This window comes from Acipenser ruthenus, chromosome 23, assembly GCF_902713425.1.
Source record: "Acipenser ruthenus chromosome 23, fAciRut3.2 maternal haplotype, whole genome shotgun sequence".
NCBI lineage: Eukaryota > Metazoa > Chordata > Actinopteri > Acipenseriformes > Acipenseridae > Acipenser > Acipenser ruthenus.
In genome coordinates, this window is record NC_081211.1 from 7,237,071 (window position 1) to 7,263,930 (window position 26,860).

The following is a 26,860-nucleotide window of genomic DNA, read 5'->3' on the forward strand; positions in this document are numbered from 1 at the left end:
AGAAACGTACTGTATTTCCACTCAAGATCCAAGAAAAAAATATAACTACAGTGTCCCACAGCCATTTAAAATGTGATTCGGTTGTGTCATTATTGACTATCCAGTTTGTTTACAACGGGGTTTCTTTTGTTGAAACACTGCCTGTATACGTGTGTTTAAGAAAACAAAATATATGATTATTTTTGGTGTATATATAAAATCATTCAGATGCAACTCGTATATTTCCGTATAGAATATGATAGTTGCTCAATTTGGACCGTTTCTTGACGGTACCATTCTAACAAACGGCAGCAAATCACCGAGTAAACTACAGTTCTGTGGAGTATGATTAAACTACATCTCCCATAACACCATGCAGCCGTCTGATACGCTGAACCAATCAGGGCGGGGTATACCTTAGACTTAAAAGGAAGCCGAGGCCGTTTTCCGTTCTTTCTTGCCGGGAGACAGTAGCAGTTAGGTAAGGAGGATCTTATTTATTTTTAAAATATGAACACAGTACTGTAATTTGAAAGGATCCACTGAATTAAACGGAGTCATGAACCTCATGTGCACTTACTTTGTAGTTTTTGTTTTCTAAGGATGTAAAATCAAGGTATATTTTAATTGCAGTATCAATTTGTTTAGTTCTGTTAAATTATCATGCACGTGGGATTTCTACAGCAATTAAATTCACTAATTTCTGTTAGTTATGAAAGCTTGATATTTAATTATATTAGTTAAGTATACATTAAGGTCCGCTTTGAGCAATAGCTTTAACACATACGTTCATGTGGTGTCGTTTTTTTTCTTTTTTTTAAATACATTTAAAATGATTTCATACACTTGACGTTTAAAGCTATTAAAAAATTATTGCTAGTATGGAGAGCATTTCTCGCCTCCGCAGCCCTGATTGGGGCCTAGCAAGCATGGTGGTGAAAATGGCTCGCATCATCTTGTATATTGCAGTCAAAGCCATTTTTTCTGAAGCGCGCAGTGCCTTTTTTCAGCAGCAGTTGCTCGAAACCTGGTTCCAGGTTTGGGGCAACTTTCTATAAAACCCCTGGTGTGCCATGCAGTGGCCTGAAACTAAGTTACAAGCCAGAATTTACTGTTGGGTGAAATTGAATGCAGCCACGTGTGCTGTTAAATATGTGATGTGACGGGCAGTTCTGCGCTTATTGCTTTACGTGCGTGTCTCTGTTCTGTGGAACGTCATGTGTACATTATACGAGAACGTGTTCTGTAATTGTTTTGTTTTTACTTTCCTCCTTAGACAAAATGCAGCAGGTTGTGCATCAAATACAACGAGGAAGAGTGCGACTAAGCGGTAAGCTCGGGTTTTGTTCAGGGGGGGGGGGGGGGGCATTCCTTGGGAAACATATTTTTAATTCTGAGAATTAAAACAGTTGGGTATATAAAGGAGTGGCCATACAGGAGCTTTTTTTTTAAATGGTATAAACAAAGGTTGCATTTTCTGACGCCAGTACCACTTGCCAGAATTCTCATACCTTTAACAAGGGTAGCGAATTGAGATCTAGTTGTGAAACTGCTACGGTGATAGCTTTTGTAGCGGTTCAATGGCACTTATCGAAGCCATTTCAGTTCTTTCTGTAGCTGATGTGGTCAAAAAGGAGCCAATAGCAACACTTTTCACGACGGTCGCTGCTCCGTTTCAATAAGTAATGGAGAAGCAACATTACGGGAAAGGACAAACTGCAGAATCTTGAGTGTCTAATGTAAAGGCCTGGTCAGCTGAATCTACAGCCTTGTACTCTGAACTAATGTCGGGGAGTGATCAAGGCACCACAGGAAGGCTTGTCCTAAAGTCCTTTTGCGGAAGCTGTGTTTTTTTTTTTTTTTTTTTTTAAACTTTGGGTGGTACTTGCTTTCAGTCTACTCCAGAACAAAGTCCTGGAGTGGATTGAAAAGGCCAGAAGTGAGTACCATGGAGTTGGCTCCTTTTTAAGCCTTGTTCAATAAGCAGTTGCCTCCTCCTCCATGTAAGCAGTGATACAAGTACTCTGAGGCTTAAACTATTAACGTCCAGTTTGGTTGACCATTACTGTTAAAGTATTGACCAAACTGAAATCTGTTGTAATTTCCTGTGCTTGAGTCTCTTGTGACCATTTGTAATGGATTCTGTTTTGTTTTCAGGTGGCATTCAAACCCTCTGCCCAGGCTTGCACAGACTTCATTATGTTGCACTTCATGATCTGAGCATCCCTGCTGTTTAAAGAGAACCACAGATACCAGTAAGCGTTTGAAGTGATGTTGGTTCAGTGTCTTTATAGACTAAAGACTGTTGGAAACAAGTTTGATTACCAATACGGATACAGGTCTTATGAGTGTTTTAGCCACAGGGAGAAATGTTAACGCTAAATTTTCCATTGTTTTCACATACTAACTCAAACCCTCATGTATTAAGAATAGGTACTTTTTCTCTGGCACTTATCGAAGCCATTTCAGTTCTTTCTGTAGCTGACGTGGTCAAAAAGGAGCCAATAGCAACACTTTTCACGACGGTCGCTGCTCCGTTTCAATAAGTAACGGAGAAGCAACATTACGGGAAAGGACAATTTCAGATTGTATCGGTGGTTTAATTGTTGTACACATTTTAGTGTAAATGAGGTATAGTGGTGGTGAATGCACTTCAAACCTCGCCTCCCTTTACTAGGTCATCCACTGATCTTCCTTATTTTTCAGCAGGATGGTGTCCTGGACAGTGATTTGGCCTGGGTTTCCATGGCAGCAGTACCTCTTAAATGGTGGAGCAAGGCAGGAATGAAGTAAGTAATACTGTTCACAGAGTGGTGGTCCCTTGATAGTATCTTGACCCACTCTCCCACTTGGAGCTAACTTCTGCACAGCAGTTCAAACTATACAGTTTAATACATTAAACTGGCTTCCATGTGCATTTCAGTATAACTGATAGTGCCAACTATACCCCAAGATCAATTCCAATTTGGTTCTAACAGTGCCATGGGGGTGGAGGATTTTAAAGCGATTACTTTTGTAATTAAACCCTGAAGTCTGGGTCTCTGGCTGTGATGACACACTTGCCCTCACTGAGAACGTGGTTCGATAATGAGAACTCTTATGTACTCAATTGTGCTGAGCCAGAATTAAAGGGGGAAACATTTGATGGGTGCACCACCTGCTTCTGTTTAACTCCATTATACATACTGTGTAAAATACTTTGGCTGTTGTGGCATTCTTGTCAATTGGATAGGGCTGGTCTTTTGACTTGTATTGCCCTGGATTTCTGTTTGGAATGTTGTATTAAATATGACTTTCTGCTTCAGGTGAAGTTGGGCCTGTCTTGTGCTTGGCTGTCCAAAGAACCTGTGATGCAGGTAAGCATAGCTGTGGCACTTTTTATAGCAGTGCTGCATTTCTGATAATGTTTGGGTTTTTCACTTCAGGACAAATTTATTAAGACATAAGATATGCAATTGTCTGCATAAACTTTATTTTTGTGAAGATTGTTATAGAAAAGAAAAATAGAAATACTTTGCTTCCTTGGCCCCAGAGCTTCCTCCCCTGGCTGTGATGACACACTTGCCCTCACTGAGAACCCGGTTCGATAATGAGAACCTCTTTATGTACTCTATTGTGCTGAGCCAGACCTGGTGATTTTCTAATGGAGCGTCTCTCCTGATCATGCTGTTTGATGCCAATCGACCTATCGGAGCATTGCTACTGCTGAAGCATGCCGTAACTCAGGTCTGCAGTATAAAGTGCTCCCTTGCCCTATGGGGCCATTGCTTTAAGTGGCAAGGTTAACAAGTGAATAGAGCTGACCTAGAATAGGCATTGCAGTCTTCACCATGGTGAGTCCTAATGAGCACTTGTTTCTCAGGTGCAATCCAGACCAGCTATATGAGCAGCCTCTTCTGAGTGTGTGAAGAGGACCTGTGATTCTGGTAAGTGTGGTGGGGTTATCAGTGAATTGGATAGTGTGCATTATTTAAATATGGAAATAGATAGGCCTCCAAATCTTGTGTTTTTCTACCAGTTTCTAAGCATTCAATTGAAATCTGAAGTGCCTTCCCTGTCTGACCTAGTCCAGCTGTGAACCAGTGCTCTTGTCAGACCTGGTTGGGACATTGCCAAGTGTTGATATGGTCCCTGTCGCTGAGGTGAAGGGCAGGTGTCTCCCAGTCTTTGCTGCATGCTTCCCAAGGGCATTGGCTCCACGTAGCCTCTGGCTCTCCAAAAGCGTGCCAGATTAACCTGGGGAGACTTTGTCAGTCTGGACCTGCCATGTCTGTGGCTGTCACTCTACTCTCCTACAATCCAAACTGCATGTGTAAAAGCTCTCTCTTTGGAGCAGCTAGTTTTGGGGCAGAGTACTGATCCTTGTAATTAACTCCTGTGTGAGCCTATTGAAAGAATCTTTGCCTAGTCTTATTTAAAGTGCTCTTGTCTGGTTTGGAATTCCCAAAACCAACTGCTCCAAACGGAAGAGATGTAAATAACATCTGTCCAATTAAAGAATACATTCCCAAATCCAAAGCTACATTTATACATGCCTCTAACCTGCTGGTCACAGTTCTCCCTATTCTCTGCAAACCATGCAACGTTCCCTTGTCTGTTGCAGATTTGAGTCGAGTGCCATCTTGACTGCTACTGAAGCATGATCCTTACGGTAAGCATTTCCACTGTTCTATTGGGATTACTATTGAAATACTTAAGCTGGTCAGTGATGAGTTTAAATTGTAACTTGGACTGCTGGATGAGATTTGCGGATATGGGACTGAGATCGGCTTGCTATAGCCTGCAGTGCTGTATTGTCCTTTATGACCTGCTCACTGTGTCTTTCACTCTGCACAGGTGTTACTTTCCAATCTACAAGAAGCATTCGTGTGAGGTGAGACCCAGAGGAGTTTGCTTTCTGAGGTAAGAGGACTTGGCTTTCGGATCAATTGCTGTCAATACCTTGCTGTATGCTGGCACTGGGAGGAGGTGGGTTGTTTTGATCTTGCTGGTCAGTGATGAAACCCTATTTTAAATGTGGACTGATGGATGATGCTTGCGGATATGGGACTGAGGCCAGCCAAATCTAAATAGGAATATAATTGTCTTGCATTTTTAAATGTAGTTTTATGAAGTTCCAGTAGTAAAAGGGTTAGATTCTCAAAACTATTCAATCCAAATTCTTCAGTCATTCATCCTGAAGGGGATGAGGACATCAGTTGCAATACTGATACTAAAACAAAACCCAAAATTAAATGGCTGAGTATGATCTAGTGACTTTTTTTTATTTCTGAAATTGCTCAAACTGATTTTGTAACTTTTACAGTTGACCCTCTAAACTAGACATGTTGAGACTGAAAGGTTGTGTCCAGTTAGATAAAAAAAAATTGTAGTGCTAAATTTTAAATGTATAAATCACTGATATATAACTAATGTGTTCTGTATGTTGCATTATGTAAAATACATTTTTACAGTAGTAATCAAATCAGTACATGTTGCCTTTTTACTTCAGCCTATAAGCTACCAGTAGCAATTTAAACCTTTGCTGCATTCTACTGCTGTACAATGTGGAAATTACTTTTTTATTATTATTTAAGTTTGTAATCATGATTTTTATCTTGTCTTAATGCAGTTGTGATCTAATGAATTGCTTAGACACCACTGGGGGGGACATCCATTGTCTTCCATTGCTGAATACATGGCATAATGGTGTCTTGGCAAGGGATTACTGTAACTGCTTTGAGAGATTTAACCAGTATAGTTAAATCTTGACAAACATGTTGACTAGGAATTATGAAGCAGTTGTCAGTTCTGGTTTTAGTTTCAGTGCAGTGGATCTATAGAGTCCTGGTATATCCCACATTTCTGACCTCCCTCTCTTGTCAGGCCTGCTGGAGAAGCTGTTCTACAGTCAAACTTGGAGCCAGAAGGATAAGGATGAAAGCTTGAGCTGGAAGAAGATCCCCACTATGCTTCATGCAGACTAGGAATAAAATACTGCCCCCCCCCCCCCCGCCATAGGGTTGACTTGTTAATAAAGTACATTTTGACCTGCTTTTATTTTAGTATGTTTCTTCTTTTTTTTTTTTTTTTTTTTTTTTTTTTTAGAATATACCTAATTTTCAATTTAGATTTGTTGGTGACCGACTTCAAATGTAAAGAATAGGGGGTGGGGGGTTGGGAATAATTGACATTTGTACTCCTTATATAAATCATGCACTCTGCTTCCTTTCCAGGGAGGATTCAGTAGTAAACTAGTGGCTACGTTGTATACAATTGTTTGACACCCTCCTCCAATTGGCAAATCTGTAACATTAGAAATGAATGCAGAAGTGTTACATACTACCGCAGAAGATTCCGTAAGTTAATTACCAGTTGAAATGGTTTGAGATATTAGCAGTAAAAGGAAACCCAAGAGTTACATTACAGCCATCCTTTTATGTGCAAGATTTCTGTATTTACTAAATTGTTGCTGCTACCAGGTTGAGTATATATTTTTATAATGCATATGTAGGAGGGAGTACAACTTTAAATGTAAACTTGTCTGACAGATGTCTTATAAAAATCAGCTGCTGCGTCCCTGCCTCTGTACTTTTGTCTAAAATCAACTATAGAACCTTAACTTGCAATTTTTTATTCAATTGGTTCATTTAGTGCATCCACAAACTGCCAGTCATAGTTTTTGCTTATGATTTGCAACCAATTGGCAATTTGTTTGTTTGTGAGCTAGAGAACACTTCTGAGGAGACTAGACTTACTCTCATTTCCCATACAGACTGGGCTTTGGGCTTTTTCTAGTCTTTCCACCATGACAGACGATACAGTGCCTGCATATAGAGTGATCTTTACAGATTCATTGGAAAAGCCATTATTTAGAGTCTCGGATGCAATAGAAAAGCTTATTAAAATGTGAACATTTAAAATGGTAATAATACTACAAATATCATAGAGAGCAATTCTTACCAATACAAGCATTTGTTCATTGTCGAATGAGAATGAAAGCCTTGATCATATCTGGAATAGTATCCTAGAGTGTGCTTCACAGGTTCTTTACCTTTTGTGCTTGTTTATAACGCGGTAGAGGGACCGATGTTTGTGGAAGGAGGGTTATCAACACTTTTAAAACATTCTTGGTAAGCAACAGCAGGTGCAACATTGCTAATCTATTCACTTTAATCTTCCAATGATGTTGCATCTGTTAATAAAACACTCACAAATACAACTACCAACAGTAAAAATAATAACCGTAGCGGCCTGTTTCAGGTTTGTGAGAAGAAAAATCAGCAATTTAACACTACCCTCACAACAGGTGGAAATAAAAAATAGAGATGAGTACATGCGTGGCTAGCAAATTCTCATAACTGACACTTGGCCTGCAGGTTACGCTCGTCCGGACTTATACTTATTCTAGGCCTATCGATGCAGCTAGGCAATTTGCTGGCACCTGAGCAAGCTCTGCACAAACGCAATTTGAGAGGGAAATCAGCTGCCAGACACAAACATGCTTATTTTAACGCTTTACAAGAATGCTCTCAAAATGGCATTACCTCGAGATGTTGGAGTGTTGATTGAGGTTGATATGTATGACAGTAAAAAACCCAAGGCACATTACACGGTCTGGCATGAGAAGGAAAGAAAGAAATACCTAACCCTTAGAATGCAGTATTACAGCAACTGTAATTAAGACACAGTAACAAAATGACAGAACGCAACAAAAGACACATGACAAACAGTGGCCAAGCACACCAAATAAGGAGTTTATTTTTCTTATGATTTGGAAACAAGGCAGCTCACTCATCCCTTCCCACAGAGATGATGTGTGGCAGTCTCTTATTTCCCACTGTACAGTAATGGTGGGTGACTATTTGTTAACTGCACATCCTCCTCCCAATATACAGAGAAACAAACTAGGACAGTCCAAACCCAGGGCTTCCAGACGGTGGCTCAAATTTCCCAGGCATTTTGTTTCATGAAGGCTTCCCCACATTACCAGCACCCTTGAAAAATTCCCCTCCAAATAATTACAACCAGGTTAGGGCACAAGTCTTTGTTTTTTGGTGGAGAAGTTTGAGATGGTCAGTGGAAAAAGATGGCACAGCCAAATCAGACACTTTGGGAACTACCAAGGGTGAAGTCATTTTTACCTCTTTTCTCAAATACTTCCTTATAAATTCAACTCCCAGGGCCAGTGCTCTGTACAGTTCATACTCCAAAGAAGGTCTTTATGAATGGAAAAGCTGATTGATGATTGATGATTGCTGTGTGCCAATGGTTGCAACTTCTGGTATCAAGAGACCTTTGAATAGCCATCAATCAACTGTGAGAAAAATCAAAGATACAAACAATCCAACAACAAAAAAGTAAGTCTTGTATTGACCTGGTAGTAGTAAAATATTAAAGGTATTTAAATTAAAAGGACTTAATCCTGTAGCAGAGGAATCGAAGGAGGGTAATTCATCAGGATGATCAACTGATTTGCTGAAGGAGAAACAAAAAAACAAACAAAAGAATGTTTCAATAGACAGCATTATTCATTTTACTGGGAGGGAGGCAGTATGGTAAAAGATTCTGGCATTACTGTGTATAACTGCAATTTATTTTCTTCTAATCCTAATCTAGAAACTAAAATGACAAGTGATGCTATTTTAGACATCCTCATCTGTGTCAGGTGTGGCTATCTGAACAAAGTGAAGGCTAATCAGACTAGTGCACAGTGAACAGGCATATGGTTTTGTAAAGACAGCAGCACTCCCCAATAGTTGAGTAAAGAGATACCCTGGAATAGGCAGATTCACAAACCCTGGGTGCGCTTACTCAAGGAGTCAGTCCTGGGATACCGGGGGGAATCTGAGCTCTGCGATCTCGGACTCAGGAGAGCTGCTGCCACTGTAGGTGTCTCTGAAAAGAAACAAACAAACACAAACCAAAGTGAGCCAGAGCGGACCAATTTCACATTTCCACATATTTGTAAAGGTGTACGCGAATGGCAGTTAATTAAACCTTGTAGTACCACTAAAAAGCACAAATCTGGGGGAACCAACATGCACAGCACAATTAAAAACTAACATTGAAATGAAACTGCTTCAACAGTTCCAAGTAAGCAATACATACAAATACTAAAACAAACTGTTCAAGTAACACAAAACAAGTACTGTCATTTTTGTGGTGGATATGTTTAAATGTTGAGTAGCAGTAGTTATAAACTAAACTCAAGTGTGCAGAAGGTTAAACAGTTATGTTAACATCCTAGAATTGTTTCTCTACCTTAATCCCTCAGACCACAGCTTCTGAGAACAGTTTGCAGTGTGTACCTCCATGCTTTGCCCGATATTAACAGATTCCCAGTTTATCAACTCCACCAGTCTTTAGCACTTCCCAATCTATTCCTTCTTTAAGTCACATGATAATACAATTGCCCCATGATTCCAGCAAGCAGGAAACCATGCAGGGAAATCATGGGTAAATAAACTAAAACAGTTCCTTATACAAAGTTCTTGATTAAAAACTCATTGTATTATAAAATATTGCATTCATGTAGTAATAACCGATGATATGAGAAACCTAGAAAATAACTAATTATTCAATGTAATATTACTATTCTGTCATGAGTAATCACGAACCTTGCTAAAAGCAAAACTTTGATTTATTGTGGCATGTGGTTTTGGGTTTATGGTACTTCCTAATAAGAACCAGACATTTAAAATATGAAATAACACTAACAAACTTTATTAAGGTTACACTCTTTTACAAGTTGACATGGTCAAGAAAACCCAGTACATTATACATTACTTAAAAGATGAACAAACAGAAATATTTAAAACAAGGGATCTAACTAAACAGACAAATAACTAACAGCTATACTATCAATACCAAGGATTCAAATGCAGGTTTTGGCGTATATTTGGAGGGCAAAACAATATTTAATACAGATCACGCACACACAAGCATACTCAAATCATTACATGGCACAAGGAAAGGCTTCTTCTGGCGGCCTCCATAGTCGTATGCAAATTCCATTGACATTCACATGAAAGTGAACCTCTATGCACTTCACATCTGTATCATCAGATTTACTATGACAGCTCAGCTATTGGTTTTAAATCAGCCCCTTGTTGATCTCTGATTCGAATACAGTTATTGTCCACAGTTTTACTTTATCTGGATGCTGCATTTATACTATTGACTATAGTACTACTTTGTCAAGTTTTAGGTTTGTTTTTATTGTACTTATTTATTTTATTAAATACATTTAGTAGTCGCAAATTGCTTGTAACCAGGAGGCTTGTAACCAGGAGGTCCCCGGTTCAAATCCACCTCATCCACTGACTCATTGTGTGACCCTGAGCAAGTCACTTAACCTCCTTGTGCTCTGTCTTTCGGCTGAGACGTAGTTGTAAGTGACTCTGCAGCTGATGCATAGTTCACACACCCTAGTCTTTGCAAGTCGCCTTGGATAAAGGCGTCTACTAAATAAACAAATAATAATAATTGATTTTAACCAGTTTTTCTCCCAATTTGTTATGTCCAATTGTATTTTAAGCTCAGCTCACCGCTACCACCCCTGCGTTGACTCGGGAGCGGCGAAGACGAACACACGCTGTCCTCCGAAATGTGTGCTGTCAGCCGACTGCTTCTTTTCACTCTGCAGGCCCGCCATCCAGCCAACGCAGAGCTACAGCGTTGGAGGACAACACAGCTCTGGGCAGCTTACAGGCGGGCGCGTGGCCAGTCTACAGATGTCACTGGCACACAGTGAGCCGAGGACACCCTTGCATGCTAAATACAGTAATTGCATGTCGTTTCTCAAAAAAAAAAAAATAATCCAGCGTAGATTGCTTCATATTTTTCGTGATTTTTTCACTGCACTTTTTGCAGTTGCCTCCTCATGCCTGGTTAGTTTGTGTTAAGATAGCAGGCAGGCAACGATTGCATACATCATGCATGATTCACACTACTATAGGGTATTGTTCAATTAGATTAATCTTTGAATTAGCCAACCATGGTGTTTGTTTTCACTCAGAGAATAACAGTCACACTGGAGAAGAAGTTCCGTCAGTACTAAGATCGTTGTACCCGGGTCGTTCTTGCTGTTGGGATCGTTAAATGGGGGTTCGTTATAAGAGGGGTTAGTTGTAGTGAAGTTAGCCTAAAAGTCTAATTCTGCTCATACTTTACGCTATTATCACTCAGGGTCTTGTATGTACCAGACTTATGAGATGAAGCAAGTTTGAATTCATGCACAACAGACTTCACCGCACGATCTGGGAAGTGTTCCTAATAAAGTAGTCAGGACCTGCAGGTGAAAGGCTGTAGGTTTCAGAAAAGTTGACACCTAAGCTAAAATTAATCCTTAAAGTATATCAATTCCAAAAGTTAAACCATTTCTGTAGGGGGGGGTGGTGCAGCAAAAACGAAAATTTTACCTCTGGGCACTAGTCTACAAAAAGTACATGAATAGTGACAATGAAATGGTAAATAATACAATTGAATTAATTTCAGTATAGCTCAGTGCACTTCACAATATAAACTTAGAAATGCCCTTGTACATATTTCTGGCAGCATGATAAACAAAGAGATGCAACCAAAAAAAATTAAAAATAAAATACAAGACCACACAAAATATCCATATTTAGCACCATTACTATGGCTAGCATCCTCACACTGTTTAATTCGGTAAAAATCTTCAAGTCACAAAAGCCCATGCAATAAAAATACATTACAGCCAATGCTGAAGCTTTGATGGAAAAGGGCAAAGTCATTTCAAAGGTTCCGGGTTATTCCTTGGAGCCTTTAAGAGTGTGGTTGTTTAAGGGATCAATGCATGGCTAGCAGTGTAGGGAGGGAAGCTGCTTCACTTTTCCAGATCTGGCAGTTCTCAAGGTCCCGAGTGATTTCCGGCATGGGGTTTTCCACTTCGCTCTCCGGTTCATTGCTCCTGGGTTCCTCGCACAGAGTCTTGCGATCCACATCGTCCATTTTTAATGTAGTCAGAGGGTGTGAAGGTTGAGCGACAATGACATTTTCCTTTATCGATATTCGACTGCAAACAATAATCACGGTTACCACAGATTTACAAAATTGGTAAAAAAGAAACCTAATTAAGCTACCAAAACAGAAAAAAAAAAATCAACTCAGGACATTTAATTTGAAGTGGTGGCGAGTGGTCAAAGTTGTTCCTCATTCATTTTAGAATTGGTGTTTTCTTTCAGAAATGTAATGTCCCAGTAACAATTTGGAGCAAGCAGCTTTCAGAATCTGGACAAGTTTGTTGCTGCTCTGCATGTGTGTATGTGTTGTTACCTCGAGCCCATAGTGGCTCAGTGTGTGTTACTGTACTGTACAGCAGAAGTCATCATATCCAACACCTCTGGCATGTGTCATTTACACATTCTGCTACCAACTGAAACCGATCAATGCACATTTTATCTTGTGTCAAACAGTAAATTCAGGTCTTAGCAGGACAGAATGGATTCCGTTGCACATAATATTCTTTTTACATATGCTGTCACTTCACGTAAAACAAACTGTCCAGTTTAACCATGTTCAATGAAAGAAAAGAATAAAAAAGCAAGGGATTCATGTAATGACTGCACAGTTAAAAAGCTGAACCAAAGTTTTTTCACCAACCTCCAAAGCCAATTTGCATGCAGTTTTGTTGATGCGGTTTTAAACGCCATTCCTGGTCTCGGGTTAATGCGCACTTACTGTCAGATTACTTTGGCATGGACTGAGAAATAGTGTACTATAATGCTTTGTTTTGCAATAATTGTCACTGATTTTCTTTGTATATTATAGCATACTTTGGTGTTTTAGACACAGTAATGTATCTGGCACTGTTAATGTATAATACCCTCATGTTAATACAGCAACTCCCTCAGATAACAATATTTTTCCGTATGGACCTACAGGTTCTACTGTATTGCATGGTTACCCGAGGGACAGGCACAGTTACAGCAACACTCTGTGTGCGTGTGCGCGGTTACCTCGGTGACAGGCGGCAGCCTCTCTGCAGGTAGCTGTTGAGTTTCCCGGCAGCAGCGAGCAGCAGGCCGAAGTAGGGAGGGGAGGGTTTGATGGGGCGGGAGGTGAACTCAGGGTGGTACTGCACGCCCACGAAGTACGGCTGGTCTGAATCCCAAGAGAGAGAGGAAACATGTTATTGTCAAACAAAACACTTAAATACCACGCCACACTAGAATCCATTTCATTTCTGAAACTAACTTACTTTCAATGTTCTAAACCACTCAGATAACCCATAACAAGAAGTGATACCCCCATAACACACTCACAGAACTGCAGTGGCACAAGACACACAGAATGGTCCTTAACTTTATACTTTAAGGACATACATGGTTTGAGACATGGTTTAGATTTCCAAGGCATGAGGATTGGGAAATTAGTTCTTAATTTAAATATTTTCAAGTTGACCTCATAATTCCCCAGACTGTCAGGTGTATATTTAGCCCTTATTTTGTTAGCCCAGACAATACTAATCAGTACCAATTAAAAAGATTATTTTTAGAATAAAATGTTGTTAGACACTTTCCACCATCTGCACTTAACCAGAAGGATATAAAAAAATATTTAGTTATAAAAAGTAAAAACTACTGGAAAACTGGATACCCATGCTGATAATGTTTTTAAAAAAAGAAATATCTATATTTGTCCTAAAGTTAGTTGCAGAATGAAGGCAGGAGGGTTGGTTCTCTGTGATACTTGTGTATCTTATTGCTAAGTTGTTTTTTTTGTTCAATGCAGGAGTCTCAGGATGGTATGCTTTGTATGGTCAGACTCACCATCCAGCTCAATGACCTCCATCCTCTCCCCCTCCACGTCCTGACCCACAAACCTCAAGCCCTTCTCCTCAAAGTGGTGCTTCAGTTCTGGGTTCACCTGTGAAAACAAGACACAGAAATTCACCAGGAACTCCTAACCCTGGAGCCAGCCATTTAGAACCTTCACTGTGACCCCCTGCATCAGGAATCATACGTTTCCAATAACGCACTCCCCCTGCATCAGGAATCATACATTTCCAATAACGCACTCCATTATGAAACAGTCACAAACTTGTAAAGAACAAGGTGCAGGTCTGGGGCACAGGGAGGGATTACCATTGCTTTCCCAGGTGTGCACAAACTGAACCCTCAACTAACAATGATGCTTTTGAATACTCTCCCCACACTGGGAGAGTGAAAAAGAAAATACCTCAAAGCGGTGTCTGTGTCTTTCATCAACATGGTCAACGTCACCGTACAGTTTCCCTAAAAACAAACAAATTAAGAAATATATAAGGAATTGAACTACAAAACGCACAATTCCTTACATTTCTGAATACTAATTAACAAGGATTAAAAGTATACACATGTACACATTTATCCATGCTGCAGTTCTAGAAAGATTATAATGCAGGAAACAATATTGTGTTTTGATGGTACCTTAATCTGTTAGCACAAATCAATACAGGGCATCATCACCTTATACTGTCCAGCTCCTACACCGAGTTTCATCACAATTGGATAAACACTTAGATATATAAAGAAAATATATACCGGGAAGAACTATTTTTCATTTTTGGATTTTTTTTTTTTATATATCATGCATTTGATGTACTAATGTCTAAATTACCAGCAGTGAAAGAAGGGTGACATCCAGGCACCTCAGGAGAATCCCTATGGAGGATATTAACCTATACTAACTAAACTGAGGGACAGCTAGCAGGACGTACTCAGTATGGAGCTGTTGCTTTTGAAGATGGTCCTCCTCTTGCCCAGCCTCATTGTGCCACCCATCTGCCCAGGGTTGTGTTCAGGCATGTCAATCACCTGTAAAAGGGACACCGAGGACATCAGAGCTGCTTTCAGAGACTAATATCCAGTTTCCACCGCTGGCCGCAGTTGCTTTTTCTGGCCTGGTTTGCTATATTGTACTTGATATGGCCAGACCAGGCAACAAAGAAAACTATGTCATCACTTAGCAGGGAGGCGTGTGCTGGGTAAGAAGCCGACAGAGGAACAGAGCTACACATGGCAAGCTTTTTTCACGATTGCAAAAGAGCTTGGCCAAAAAAAGAATTGTGGCAGCATGTGGAGGAACAAAGAAATGGAAATTATTTCAACAAATCTGGGATGACTCTGAAATCACATTCATGGGCAATGTGCAGAACATATGCATGCTTGAGAGCATGACGAATACTGATTCAGTCAAACACCACAACAGTGCCTGGACAAAATAAATAAAATAAAAAAATCATACGTAGAGCAAAAATACAAACAGCGACGAATGTTCTTTCAATTGCAACATCCACTGCTTGGAAAGCTTTTTTTCTGAACGTAGTACAGCTACAGGTTTCTTTAAAACACAGCACAATACTATCCCACAATCCCCTTGTGATCTTTTGACACAGGGCAAGAATTTCCTAGGTTGGCCCCCGTTTGGAAAAAATCATCTAAATGCGTTTTTTGGCCGGCCCCAGCCTGCAGTGGAAATGAAGCATAAGAGCCTGGTCATGTCAAGCAAGGCTGTGCTTTTAGCAAAACTGTCCACAGCAAGCAACCAGAAACCAGGACTGTAGAGGTTTAAAAAGGTATAGGGGTAAATAAACAATCTGAACTCTAAAAATGTTACTAATATTTAACCAAAGATTATGAGAATCATGCACTGGTTTTACCAATATAGTATCTTGATACGCTGTAAAAAAATCTGTGTAATTAAATATTGTATTTGAAAAAAGTACAAATCACAATAAATACTTAAGTCAACTTAAGAATACCTACCACTGGATATTTGGTATCGGGATCAAATTCTGTGGAGTTGGCATCTGTGAAAAAAAATAAAATAAATAACCAACTGACATAAAACAAAGTCTGCTAATGAAGAATTTCTCTTTGGTTTAAAATGAAGCTTCCAGTGGAATTTCCCTTAGAGCAGAGACAATGCCAATGCCGGGAGTTTGATGATTATTAGGCTCCATAGGCATCTACAGCACCACAGGATGCAGAGGGCTCTTCTGTGCTTTGTAACTAATCAATCATTTTGGGGTGCAATGGTTAACCCACCATATCATATCGTTGCTTTTAATCTGTGCAGGAAAATATGAATGCAACTATGTACACCAACTGGACTGCATACAGGGGTAATGTGCAAAATGTCTTTGTGCAAGTTGTAAGAGCTTGCACTTTGTGGAAGCAGACGTTATCAGAAGCAGCTGTAGCTACACTAACTTCTAAGAAAGTGTTTTTCACAGCCACTACAAGAACATTCTGTTAGCAACTGATCTGGACACTTCTGATGCAGAGGATGAAACTCCCAGCCCTGCCTTGGGAAAGTGTCCGATGTACAGGTAGACTATCAATCTATTGATGTTATCGTAAGCTAGGTGACAAACATAACCTTTTGGTTTGTTGCTTGCATTTCATACTTCAATTTAGAATATGCAGGTATCTCAAAGACACCAGTTGCTGCTGATGCTGCTGCATTGGAGTTCAAACCTAGTATAACAGTGTATCATGCCATGTGACAGACAGCAAGGCACTAGGAAGCAGTCGTTAATACTGCAGCATCTGAAACATCTGCTTATCCTGATCAAAATAAAAAAATAAAGAAATTCTGTGTTTACACACCCATTAATAGGTAACAAAACTGGTTTAAAATCACTGGATAGAACTCCTCTAACAGGGCACTTGGCTGATGAGAAATTACCTTGCCAGCCGAGAACATTGCGTGCAAACTCACAAACTGCCAGCTGCATACCAAGGCATACTCCTGCAATACAAGGAATATTGTTAGGACTCACTGCGACAGGGTTGAATATTATAAGAAGGTTCCTGTCCATCTGTCACATCAACGGTGGATTTCAGATGGTGATCTACTTCTGAAAGCTGGAATGTGTTTTCATGTCCAGTCGTGGTGGAGGATGAGTGATACTGACATACAGTACTAGTACCTCAAGTACAGCAACAAACGACAGGGAATGTGTGCTGGGAAGGTCCTTACCCAGAAACGGCTTTTTCTGTTTTCTGGCCCAGGAGATGGCTTGGATTTTCCCCTCCGTGCCTCGAACCCCAAACCCTCCAGGGACAAGAATGCCACTAAACATAGAGGGTTATAATTTACTAGGAGATAAAGGGGTGTATTCAACTGATCTAAACACAGTCTGACTTTGATACCACCATTGCTAAAATTAAAACAGGACTAACCGCTCTTTAAATATATACAAGCGTCAAGGAATGTTTTTTTTATTGATTTGAAAGGTTTTGGCATGAAGAACCACCATGGTTTAGAGTTCTGAATGTGTGTGTTCCATAGGTAAAATTACATTCAGTGAAACTTGCTGTGTGTTCCAGTGCAAACATGTCCCAAAGCAAAATGACAACCAGCGACACACAACTGCCCCACCGCCGTCAAACAAGACTCTGCATTATCACAGGCGGACTCACTTTGCGCTGCACAGTTTCTGCCAGGCCTCGTGGTATCGGACAGGCTCGTCCTGCAGAGTCGATGACTCCAGATCAGCACAGTCGATATACTGCGGGGGAGAGGGGACTGGATCAGTGGGAGACACCCAGGCCATGACAGCTGAACAATCATAAGCCCGATTCACACAGGACTAAAGAAAAAATCACCACATGATCAGGTGGTGATCATCTGTGAAATGTAGTCCCGTGCAAACCTTCCATTTGTTTTTATGCCAGAATTCTATTTATTTATTTATTTTAACAGGACATTGGGACCTTCTGTACAATTTCAAACTCAGGAGTCCCGTGTCTTTTTACTCCTGTGCGAATCGACCATGTTAAGAGTTATGTTACAATTGACACAGCATTTGTGGGGTATTCGCCTCAAAGCAACACCAGACAATAAGTCATAATATAATAAAATTGGTACGACGTGTCCCGAGATTCTACAGTTCAGCAAAAAGGCAATGATTGGGTATAACCAAATTGGTGATCGGGGGGGAAAACACAAAACCTAATTGGCAACTCTTAAATGTATGTCTTGAACAGTACAATTGAAGGTATGTATGTAAATATCACTCAAGGGATGAAATGGTTATGCTAGCCTTTGGAAAAGAAGGTACGAAATTAGTTATTTACACCTGGATCACTGTTTACAAATCATGCACAACATCGCATTTCATTTTGAATTTACCAACTTTTGCTGAAAACTAATCCTAGATGTCATCTGCTTTTGACCAACTCTGAGGTCACCTGATTTTTAGTCTGGTGCGAATCATGCTTTAAGTGCACAACAGTGACTGAAGTGCTAGAAAAAGCAGAAAGTCACTTCACAGGACTGAAATTACAGCTGCTTCATCTTTCCCTATGCAGTGCCCTCTCTATTTCTCTTTCTGGTTTACGCATAAAAAAAAAACATGAAATATTGAAACACTGAATTGCTCAAGGGCCCTTAAACAGAAAATATAGTATTTGTACAATTTACAGTCAACATGGTCTAAGTGTGAATAAACCCAATTGGTGAATTAGTCAGGATGCTAACTAGTCAAATTAAGACCTTCAAACATCTAGGCAGCAGCTCCACACAGACACCCCTTTCAAGCCTACAGAAGGGGCTCCAGCAGCACTGCCGGTCTCCAATCTCGCCCCTGGTCAGTGCAGCTCTACCTTGATCTCCAGTCTGTGGTTGATGGCGAGAGCAGAGTGTTCCAGGGCCTTGATAACGGAGGCGTAGGAGTCAGAGAGCTTGGTGTACTTGCCGACCAGGGCGATCGAACAGGTCTCCAGCATGCGGTCTGACCTGGGAGGGCAGAGCTCAGGGATTAGACAATGCAAAATTACAAAAAAAAAAAAAATCTGAATTTGTAACACAGCTTTCTAATCAAACAGACAAATGCACCTGCCGAAACAGTTATTTGAAATTTCTACAAAAAAGATCAAGCTACAAAAAAAAAAAAAAAAAGCGGATTAGGACTTGAAGTTGAAACTCACCATCTCAGCAGTGCCCTTTAAAGGAGTGCAAAATCCTTTTTTTTTCTCTCTCCTGTATGTCAACATTTTGCATTATGCAAAAGACTTTGCTGTCCTGTGCAAAACTACACACAGTGGAGAAAAGGGTGTACCTGTCAGCCATCTCTTTCCACTTGGTGAGTATCCTGCGGGGCTGCGGCTCAATGGGCAGGTTCAGGCGATGGCAGAAGTAGTTGATCACGCCCTGCTCCTCCAGCAGCAGAGGCACACGGTAGATGGACGAGACGTCGTGAACGCAGATCACCTGCAAACACAAGGGACCGTTCACTAGGGCTTACATTTTCATATAGTGGTTTACTGTCCTGTAGTAACGTAGGATAGATAAGCCAAAGTGGCTTTTAATTCGTAAGCACTAGCGCAGCTATGAAGAGCAAACCCCTGAACTCTGGTAAAAGCAAATGCATGCCAGAGAAGCAAAAAATCCAAACTTTGAACTGCACGATTTCTTCAATTCCAAAATTAATACAAAAATTAAAGTAAAAAAATAACTTTGTAGGTCTTATTTTAAAACAAGTTGCAAAGGCTACAATTGTTAGGGTATAAAACTAGCAAGAAACAACTTGGTTGCAATAAGGAGCAGCTAATTTTACAATAACAAAATTCTAGCACTTGCTTAGGCCCTGAAGACAGAAAAAGCCTTCTCTACCTGTTCCGGCTCCACGTGACAGAACATGGAGATCTTCTCCTTGACAGAGGTCTCCAGAAGATTTGTGCAGCGACATACCACCTACAGACAGACAGACATCAGTGACATACAGTGCAAACGCATGCCTTGCTTTATATAGAACATCATGACCTGCATCCAAACAGAGGCACATGGAAAATGTACGTTTGACACAGCCAGAGTGTTTCCTCGATATACTCACACACTTTGATACTCTTATTAACTTTTGTCCATTACATGTCTCAACACAACCGAGTACACATTTCTCTAAACAAGTCCGTCGGTAACAGCTGTATGTTCAAAATTAGAGCCATCAGTATGATAAGGTTTGTGACCATGACATAAACCAACAGAGGGCACACTGACCAGGTCTGGAGAGAGGCCCAGCCCCCGCAGCTCTCGCACACTGTTCTGCGTCGGCTTTGTCTTCTGCTCACCCGTCGCGCTGGGCTGTAAAACAAAAAGGTTTGCAAATTTAATACTTTGAAGGGCCACCATTTCATTTTCAGGATTTAGAACAAAGCACCTGCCAGGAGGAATAGAATATCTGGTAGAATACTTTGTAAACATTAAAATTAGGAAAAAGTCAAATAGAAAAAAAAACAAAGTAGTGGTTCCATATGTGTGTATGAAGTACTGGTCAAATGTTTTGGAGATATGGCTGGGGGTTGCAGCAGTGAAAGAGGTAATTTTTTTTCTTATAAACGTGTCCAAAAGAATCATAGATCACAAATGTGTACCAAGTATAAAGCCAATATCATTTTTATTTTATTATCTAGAAATCGATAAAGCACAGCTATGTGGCAGCTGTATTAGCTCATATGTCAAAGTACAGTTAGATTATTACTCCAGGTGTTTCCATAACATTGCAAATATGAAGCCAGCATAAGGGTTTGATGCATGAGCAGTTGAAGATACTCCATAAGATTTACAAATGCAGAATGAAATATAGTGAGCAAACGGCTCAGAAGGTCCGAGAGGGGTACAGGGGGCCCCCTTACCTGAGGGACAAGGCTGACGTGGATGTTGCAGAAGTTCTCTCGCTTCACTTTAAACTGGAACTGCCGGAAGGCTTCAATGAAGGGCATGCTCTCAATGTCACCCACCGTTCCACCCAGCTGGAAACCCGAGAGAAGATTGTGTGAGCATCATGCCATCACTGCCAGTTACACTGCACACAAGTAAAACTGAGACTGGGTAGAGATGAACTGCACCAGACGCCTACTGATCGTGTCAATTTACAAAAGAATCACAACCAAACTAACTCTCCTGCAATGGAAAACTACGAATATTCAGAAAGTGGAATTAAAAACCCTAAACATTACTAGGAACAGCGCTCACTTTTGTAAACAATACAGGATGTATTTACATAAACTGCTTTAGTAAAAACAAACAAAATATGAACAATGGATTTTGTGGCTGATATGGTTACAAGGTTAATAGACGAAAAGCAACTGGAAGGGTGTATACATTTCAACTTGACTGACTTGATACTGGAATATGAGAAATAGCAAATGCAATGAAATACAGCATGGAGAACCAGGGTTAAACACTAGTCCTGGACCTGATCCTGCATTTCACAACTCCCTGTTGAGGTATATCATTGAAATGACCAGGTACTTGAAGTTTGGGCAATCACACCCTTGAAAATCAGCTCTGAACAGATCATATATCACAGCATGAATAAAAAGTCTAACTGGGATACAGTGAGTTTGAAACCCTAGAGAACTCAGTACTGGGGATTTGGGAGTCACTTTAGATTCCTTATTGAGTGTGGAGTCAGGCTGTACCTCAATGACACAGACTTGGGGCTCCACTTCGTCATCGTCCACAGGGATCTTGGCTTGGCGCAACATCCACTCCTGGATGGCGTCTGTGATGTGAGGCACGACTGGGAACAAGACAGCAACACATACTCTTAGAATAGTCACCAAGAGCTCCAGCGCAGCCCCTGCAACACTGGTGCTTTTAGTGACTGTAGGACCAGTGCAGTGATATTTATACATCCAGTCTTGCCCAGGTTGCCCCCCTCACTCTCTTCCTATCCCTGGTTGTGGTTACCTTGCACAGTCTTGCCCAGGTTGCCCCCTCACTCTCTTCCTATCCCTGGTTGTGGTTACCTTGCACAGTCTTGCCCAGGTAGTCCCCTTTGCGCTCCTTGTTGATAACAGACTGGTAGATCTTGCCGGTGGTCAGGTTATTGTCTTTGGTGAGCCGGATATCAAGGAAGCGCTCGTAGTTCCCCAGGTCCAGATCCACCTCGCCGCCATCGTCCAGCACAAAGACCTCGCCTGCAAGACCAATGGTCAGCGAGCATTAGCCAGGTCAGTTTACATGCTGGACAGTTTGAAAGAATGAGAAACAAAAATGTAACCGCTTAATACTTGCTTTTTTATTTTGGTTCCCAGATCTGAGGGATAGCCAATTCAATACAATGCAAATAACTATTTTGGGGTACACTCAGCAAATATGAAAAAGTATAAAGAATTCAATACTGGAGACGAGAGTCAGCAAATTCAATTGTAGAGCCAGCCAGCTGAATTAAAAAGGCCACACTGGGGAGTGGAGATAAAGGGCAGCAAACTCAACACAGCATTAAAAATAACTGGGGGAAACTCAACTGGCAAACTCACAGACAGACTATTTCCATATACACAAATTAGTATATTTATCTTGTTTAAGATGTAAAGCATTTCCCCATGGGCTTGGTTGCCCAGCTAAGTCACTAGCTTCCCTTTCACCGCTGGATGCCTGGGTTTGAATCAGACATCGGGTCACAAGTGAAATGCATTTGTTTTCAACTTTCTTCCCCATTGGACTGGTCTACATCACAAAACCACAATTCAACACAATTGGCAGTCTCTGCTTGAGGACAGGCCAGGACAGAACAGCAGTGGGTAAGGTCAGGATTGAGGTGGGCTTGCTTGCTGCGAGAGGGAATCTTTCATTGCGGTTGCTCACCTGCCTGCTGGGACAGCACAGTGACTGAAGACGGTGCCTAAATACACAAGCGTCAACAAACAAAAAGGACGCGCACTACCCACCGTGCTCATAGGGTGAGAAGGTTCCTGCATCGATGTTGATGTAGGGGTCGATTTTGATGGCAGTGACGTGGAGGCCACATGATTTGAGGATAGTCCCCACGCTGCTGGCAATAATCCCCTTGCCAATCCCAGAGATGACACCGCCAGTGACCAGAATGTACTTCATTTGTGTCCGGAATCTAGGCGAGGACAAACAAACAAACAAACGGATAATGTATTTGGCATAATGACATGGACATGTGTGGGTTGTAACAACTTAATTATATTTTTAAAAAAATACTCTGATCAAGTACAAAAGAGTTCCTTGCACTACATGGCAAGCCCAAGATTTTTGTGGTGATGGGTCAGTCCTAATACAAAGATTATATAACTCTGAATACTAGGGCTTGCCAACAGTTTGATGTTGATTGAATCATCCGATGAAACAAACTTCAAATGTTCACTCATATACATCTGATGAATTCCCATGGCAGCTGGGCATGTCGAAGTGCCTTATTTGTTTTTCCCCCACCCTTGAACAAATTGTGGCATCTACAAAGCTGTCAGAAGAAACCGCAGTAACGGTGTCAGGCTTTACATCTTAGTATAGGAGGAGTGCAGCTGAAATCTCCCTGCTTGTGGCTTCAGCATCTCTCGACTACAAAAGACACTAAACCCATCTGCTGCACAGCTAAAGCTGCTTCGTGTTTACGCTCCTGTATCAAGTTCATGAAACAGCCTTTGGCTATCACTGCGACAGCAACTAAAGATAGTTCGGCTAATGTTGCTAATCCGACAGAAGATGCCTTCTCATCGCTGGGCTCAGCTGAAACCCTGCACCTTCCTTCACTCTATTGAAGAAACACACCAAGGCATGCATTTGCTGCCTTCTCAAAGAATTTCGTCTGGGATTATTTCCAGCAGACGGTAAAAAGCCTTGTTCTCTCATTCAGGCACCTCACATTGGGAATGACCCTAACCTTGGCTGTGATCTTTTCAATATGGCTCCAAACGGTCATTTCTCAAAATATAGGCCTATACATTTTTGAAGCCTGGTACACAAAACATTCTGTGCGATTGACTCCGGCTCTTCTTAGCTTCTCAGAGTACTATCACCTTACTTAATGTATTTTTTTTAAATGTAACTGCAGAAACTCCTCGCTATGAACAAACAATAAGACTTGTGACAACTGTTTATTGTAACAGCATTTCAGTGACCTTTTCTAGCATTCATTCACTGGAGTTGCCCACATTTAAAAATACCCAATTGTTTGTTTTTTTTCCTCCAAGCTTTTGTGAAAACAACAAGCCACAGGATATAAGGTTATGGTAAAGATAAATAGTGAGGTCTGCACCTTTAACTGTTTAAAAGCAAAACACAAAAAGAACAGAACCATGGGTCACAAGCTCGCATATTATGAATCCAGGTACCTGGGTAGTACCCGGTGCACGGCAGTGTGAAAGGTGCTTAAGACGTTTACTTAGAGGTGACTTTCTGAGGAACTTTTTTTTTTTTTTTTAATTCCCCAAACAAAAAAACACAAGTATAACACAGTATTACAAAATACCAGTATTACACATCATATATTTAACACACTGTAATTGTCTAATTGTTTAATAACACGTCAAGTACGCTTCCTCCCGCTTGAAAAACAATCGGTAAGAGCAAACAAAGAAAAAAAAAAAACATAATGTTCTCACATCAGTGTTTCTCAGACATTGGAGTTCACTTGCGCAATCAAGAGCGCGTCTGACGTTTTCCGTTTCAAGTTCATTGGCTGACCTTCCGAAAACATCAAGCTTCCGACGCCATTATTAGCTCAGTGGGACGTCAATCACAGAGAGACGCCGACTTCTGTCACGTTGCTCTTGACAAAGAACTAATACAACACGCACTTTGGACTGTATTAATATTCCAAGTAATAGTATACAGAATGTAAACACATTTTCATTATCTTAAACTACTGTATTAATAAAAATAATAATAAAGTATGAAATAATAGCGGTACACAGCTAGGAATGTAGCTTGCGTAATGCGTGGACACTGGGAAGCAAGCGAGCGCGCGGCAACTTTCAACCCATTTTTTTCACATTAAACATTTCATGAAACAGAAAAATATATATATTGTAGTGGTTTTAACATTAAAAACACCCGTTTAGACTGGGCCTAGGGTATTATCATTATGTTTCCTGTGTTGTGCAGTCATCGTCTTTGGCTAGCAACGTCACCACATGTATTTAGCGTATCAATATGTATAATCGTAATTAAAAAAAATTAAACAAACAAACAAGGTACTGCTTATCAAGAATACACACAATTATATAAAATTACCTTTAAGAAATGCGTATAAATATAAGTACAGTGCTATTAAACCACACACAGCATCGGGCCCATAATTGCAGGGGAGAATCCGCCAAAAAAGCAGTCAGTACTATTCAAAGGAAACGGCAAACGTAGACCTTAAATTAACAACCAATGGTATCCCTGTTGTAATAATAAACAAAGGGGAGACAATTTCATTAGCATATCCGAGTTATATGTATTAACCCACACAAAGTATTTCTATAGCCTAAACACAACACTTGAATTGAATCAACCTCGCTGTACTAACTATACTTTAAAAATATACCCACCCGTGGAAAACGCTTTTCCTTCTGCCTAACGATACTATACCATTAAATATAATTACATTACAACACGAATTAAAATAGAAAATAATAACAGCGTGCATAAAAAATATATAACAACAATCCAGCCAAACCACCTCGTGTCGAAAACTAGTGTAGGCGACTCACCGGTTCATCTGCTAAGAAATAATGTGCCAAACACTGTTCGCCCCTTTTTTGGCAACTGCAGTTGAGGAGTTCCCAAAGTTTGTTATCTTCCAAAAACAGATTTGTTTCCCGAAAGATGCCGGCCTTCTCCCCTCTGCACTGCCTGGCAAGCCCGGTTCACGTGTTTGAATCTGAGCAGTACTCACACACGTGTGGCGCTGGCTGACACTCTCCCTGTGCTGTGCAGCTGCATCTACACTGAGAGGGTGCGTTTTTTGCCAGCTAGATTGCAGACGGGAGTCTGCGCGTAACGTCAGGGTCTGTGCAGACGCAGCGTGGACAGCTTTGGTAGATGAACAACAGTTCTGAGCAGAACCGAAATGGAGGTGGTGTTGAGAGAAATTCTAATCGCAGAAGAAGTGGATGCAATCGAAGTTCCCTTTGTGCTCCACCAGCTTCATAATTTACAGCATGATCAGAAAATGTATAGTAGAAACAGACCCTTGTATAAAGAGATAATATAAACGTATGTTTATGTTAGACAGTACTGTATTTTGATCTGGGACAAAAATAGTTCAAATACTTGCACATATGGTCACATATCTAACTGCCTGTTATTAAAGCTGATCTATTCTCCTTAATTAAAAGTAGGTTATTCCCTGTCCCTGATAGCCTTTCATCAATACAGTCCTGACATTCCTACAGATGTCAGGACTGCCCAGTCCCTGACCACATTCCGGCGCCTCCTTAAGACTCACCTCTTCAAACAGCACCTGTAGAACTCCTCTGTTGTATCCTGGGACACTATCACCCTTCATTTAAATATGCTTTATTTTGCTCTTATCTGCCCCCTATTTTACTGCATTTAATCCTGTACCTCAGAATATTGTAATCTCCCAAGTGTTTAATCTGTAGTATTTTGTACTTAATCATATCCTGATGTAACTATCACTACTTAATCATATCCTGATGTAACTTTCACTATTATCTGCTGTATTATTGAATTGTGGTTTGTCACACTTGAGAATTATTGTATTTCTTGTTCTTATTGTATGACTTATATTGTAACACTTGAATGTATTTGTATTTGCTTGCGATTGTAAGTCGCCCTGGATAAGGGCGTCTGCTAAGAAATAAATAATAATAATAATAATAATACATCTGCTGAAAATAACAGAGCGGTTTTAGGTTAATTTTCAACCGTTTAACATTTTTTTTTACATGTTTAAACCTTTAGAATAAATATCTGAAAAGTATAATAACTGTGTGGAAACTGTGAGTCAAATCACTTTAATTTGTATTACAAATCATTCATAAGATGACATGACTGGAAGGCGATTCACACCCCCTGACTTGGTGGCAGTAGCACATGGAGTGAGGATTGTGTCTGGTTTGCCTACACACTTCTTTGTCAGCCAGCGCTCGTCTATTGTTTTGAGCCCCCGCTGCTTCAGCTC

The 26,860-nt window shown here is 40.5% G+C and overlaps 1 protein-coding gene, 1 long non-coding RNA gene and 7 other non-coding genes across 14 annotated transcripts; 8 read left to right on the plus strand and 1 right to left on the minus strand.

Moving 5' to 3' along the window:
• The first annotated feature begins 413 nt into the window (after nt 1-413).
• Nucleotides 414-6,001, plus strand: LOC117413180 (uncharacterized). 3 transcript variants are annotated; one of them, XR_004546019.3, is made up of 9 exons: nt 414-460; nt 1,256-1,309; nt 2,137-2,234; nt 2,686-2,768; nt 3,285-3,335; nt 3,842-3,905; nt 4,583-4,630; nt 4,816-4,881; nt 5,845-6,001. It is a non-coding gene; the product is annotated as an uncharacterized LOC117413180 (long non-coding RNA). The 3 variants fall into 3 exon arrangements; XR_004546021.3 differs by having other exon boundaries at nt 2,689-2,768; XR_009308279.1 differs by lacking the exon at nt 414-460 and adding an exon at nt 465-595.
• Nucleotides 1,559-1,696, plus strand: LOC117414267 (small nucleolar RNA SNORA16B/SNORA16A family). The gene has a single exon (XR_004546153.3). It is a non-coding gene; the product is annotated as a small nucleolar RNA SNORA16B/SNORA16A family (small nucleolar RNA).
• On the plus strand, nt 2,423-2,560 carry LOC117414266 (small nucleolar RNA SNORA16B/SNORA16A family). The gene has a single exon (XR_004546152.2). It is a non-coding gene; the product is annotated as a small nucleolar RNA SNORA16B/SNORA16A family (small nucleolar RNA).
• LOC117414264 (small nucleolar RNA SNORD103/SNORD85) lies at nt 3,020-3,103 on the plus strand. Its single transcript, XR_004546150.1, has one exon. It is a non-coding gene; the product is annotated as a small nucleolar RNA SNORD103/SNORD85 (small nucleolar RNA).
• Nucleotides 3,522-3,607, plus strand: LOC117414265 (small nucleolar RNA SNORD103/SNORD85). The gene has a single exon (XR_004546151.2). It is a non-coding gene; the product is annotated as a small nucleolar RNA SNORD103/SNORD85 (small nucleolar RNA).
• Nucleotides 4,150-4,279, plus strand: LOC117414269 (small nucleolar RNA SNORA44). The gene has a single exon (XR_004546154.3). It is a non-coding gene; the product is annotated as a small nucleolar RNA SNORA44 (small nucleolar RNA).
• LOC117414280 (small nucleolar RNA SNORD99) lies at nt 4,677-4,750 on the plus strand. Its single transcript, XR_004546163.2, has one exon. It is a non-coding gene; the product is annotated as a small nucleolar RNA SNORD99 (small nucleolar RNA).
• On the plus strand, nt 4,966-5,040 carry LOC117414279 (small nucleolar RNA SNORD99). The gene has a single exon (XR_004546162.1). It is a non-coding gene; the product is annotated as a small nucleolar RNA SNORD99 (small nucleolar RNA).
• Nucleotides 6,002-7,691: 1,690 nt separating the features above from the next.
• LOC117413318 (CTP synthase 1) lies at nt 7,692-25,706 on the minus strand. 4 transcript variants are annotated; one of them, XM_058997662.1, is made up of 19 exons: nt 25,425-25,698; nt 22,650-22,828; nt 21,726-21,896; nt 21,396-21,496; nt 20,607-20,723; nt 19,972-20,055; nt 19,588-19,668; nt 19,034-19,185; nt 18,579-18,711; nt 17,394-17,482; nt 16,951-17,045; nt 16,657-16,719; nt 15,732-15,775; nt 14,684-14,780; nt 14,164-14,219; nt 13,755-13,851; nt 12,942-13,086; nt 8,758-8,856; nt 7,692-8,436 (listed from the first exon to the last, which is right to left on the minus strand). In XM_058997662.1, the coding sequence occupies exons 1-18, from the start codon at nt 25,430-25,432 to the stop codon at nt 8,781-8,783; spliced, it is 1,788 nt and encodes a 595-aa protein (XP_058853645.1). In that variant the 5' UTR covers nt 25,433-25,698; the 3' UTR covers nt 7,692-8,436; nt 8,758-8,780. The 4 variants fall into 4 exon arrangements, with proteins under 4 accessions (XP_058853645.1, XP_058853644.1, XP_058853643.1 ...); XM_058997661.1 differs by having other exon boundaries at nt 8,773-8,856; nt 25,425-25,697; XM_058997660.1 differs by lacking the exons at nt 7,692-8,436; nt 8,758-8,856 and adding an exon at nt 9,662-11,998 and having other exon boundaries at nt 25,425-25,706.
• Between the last annotated feature and the right edge of the window lie 1,154 nt (nt 25,707-26,860).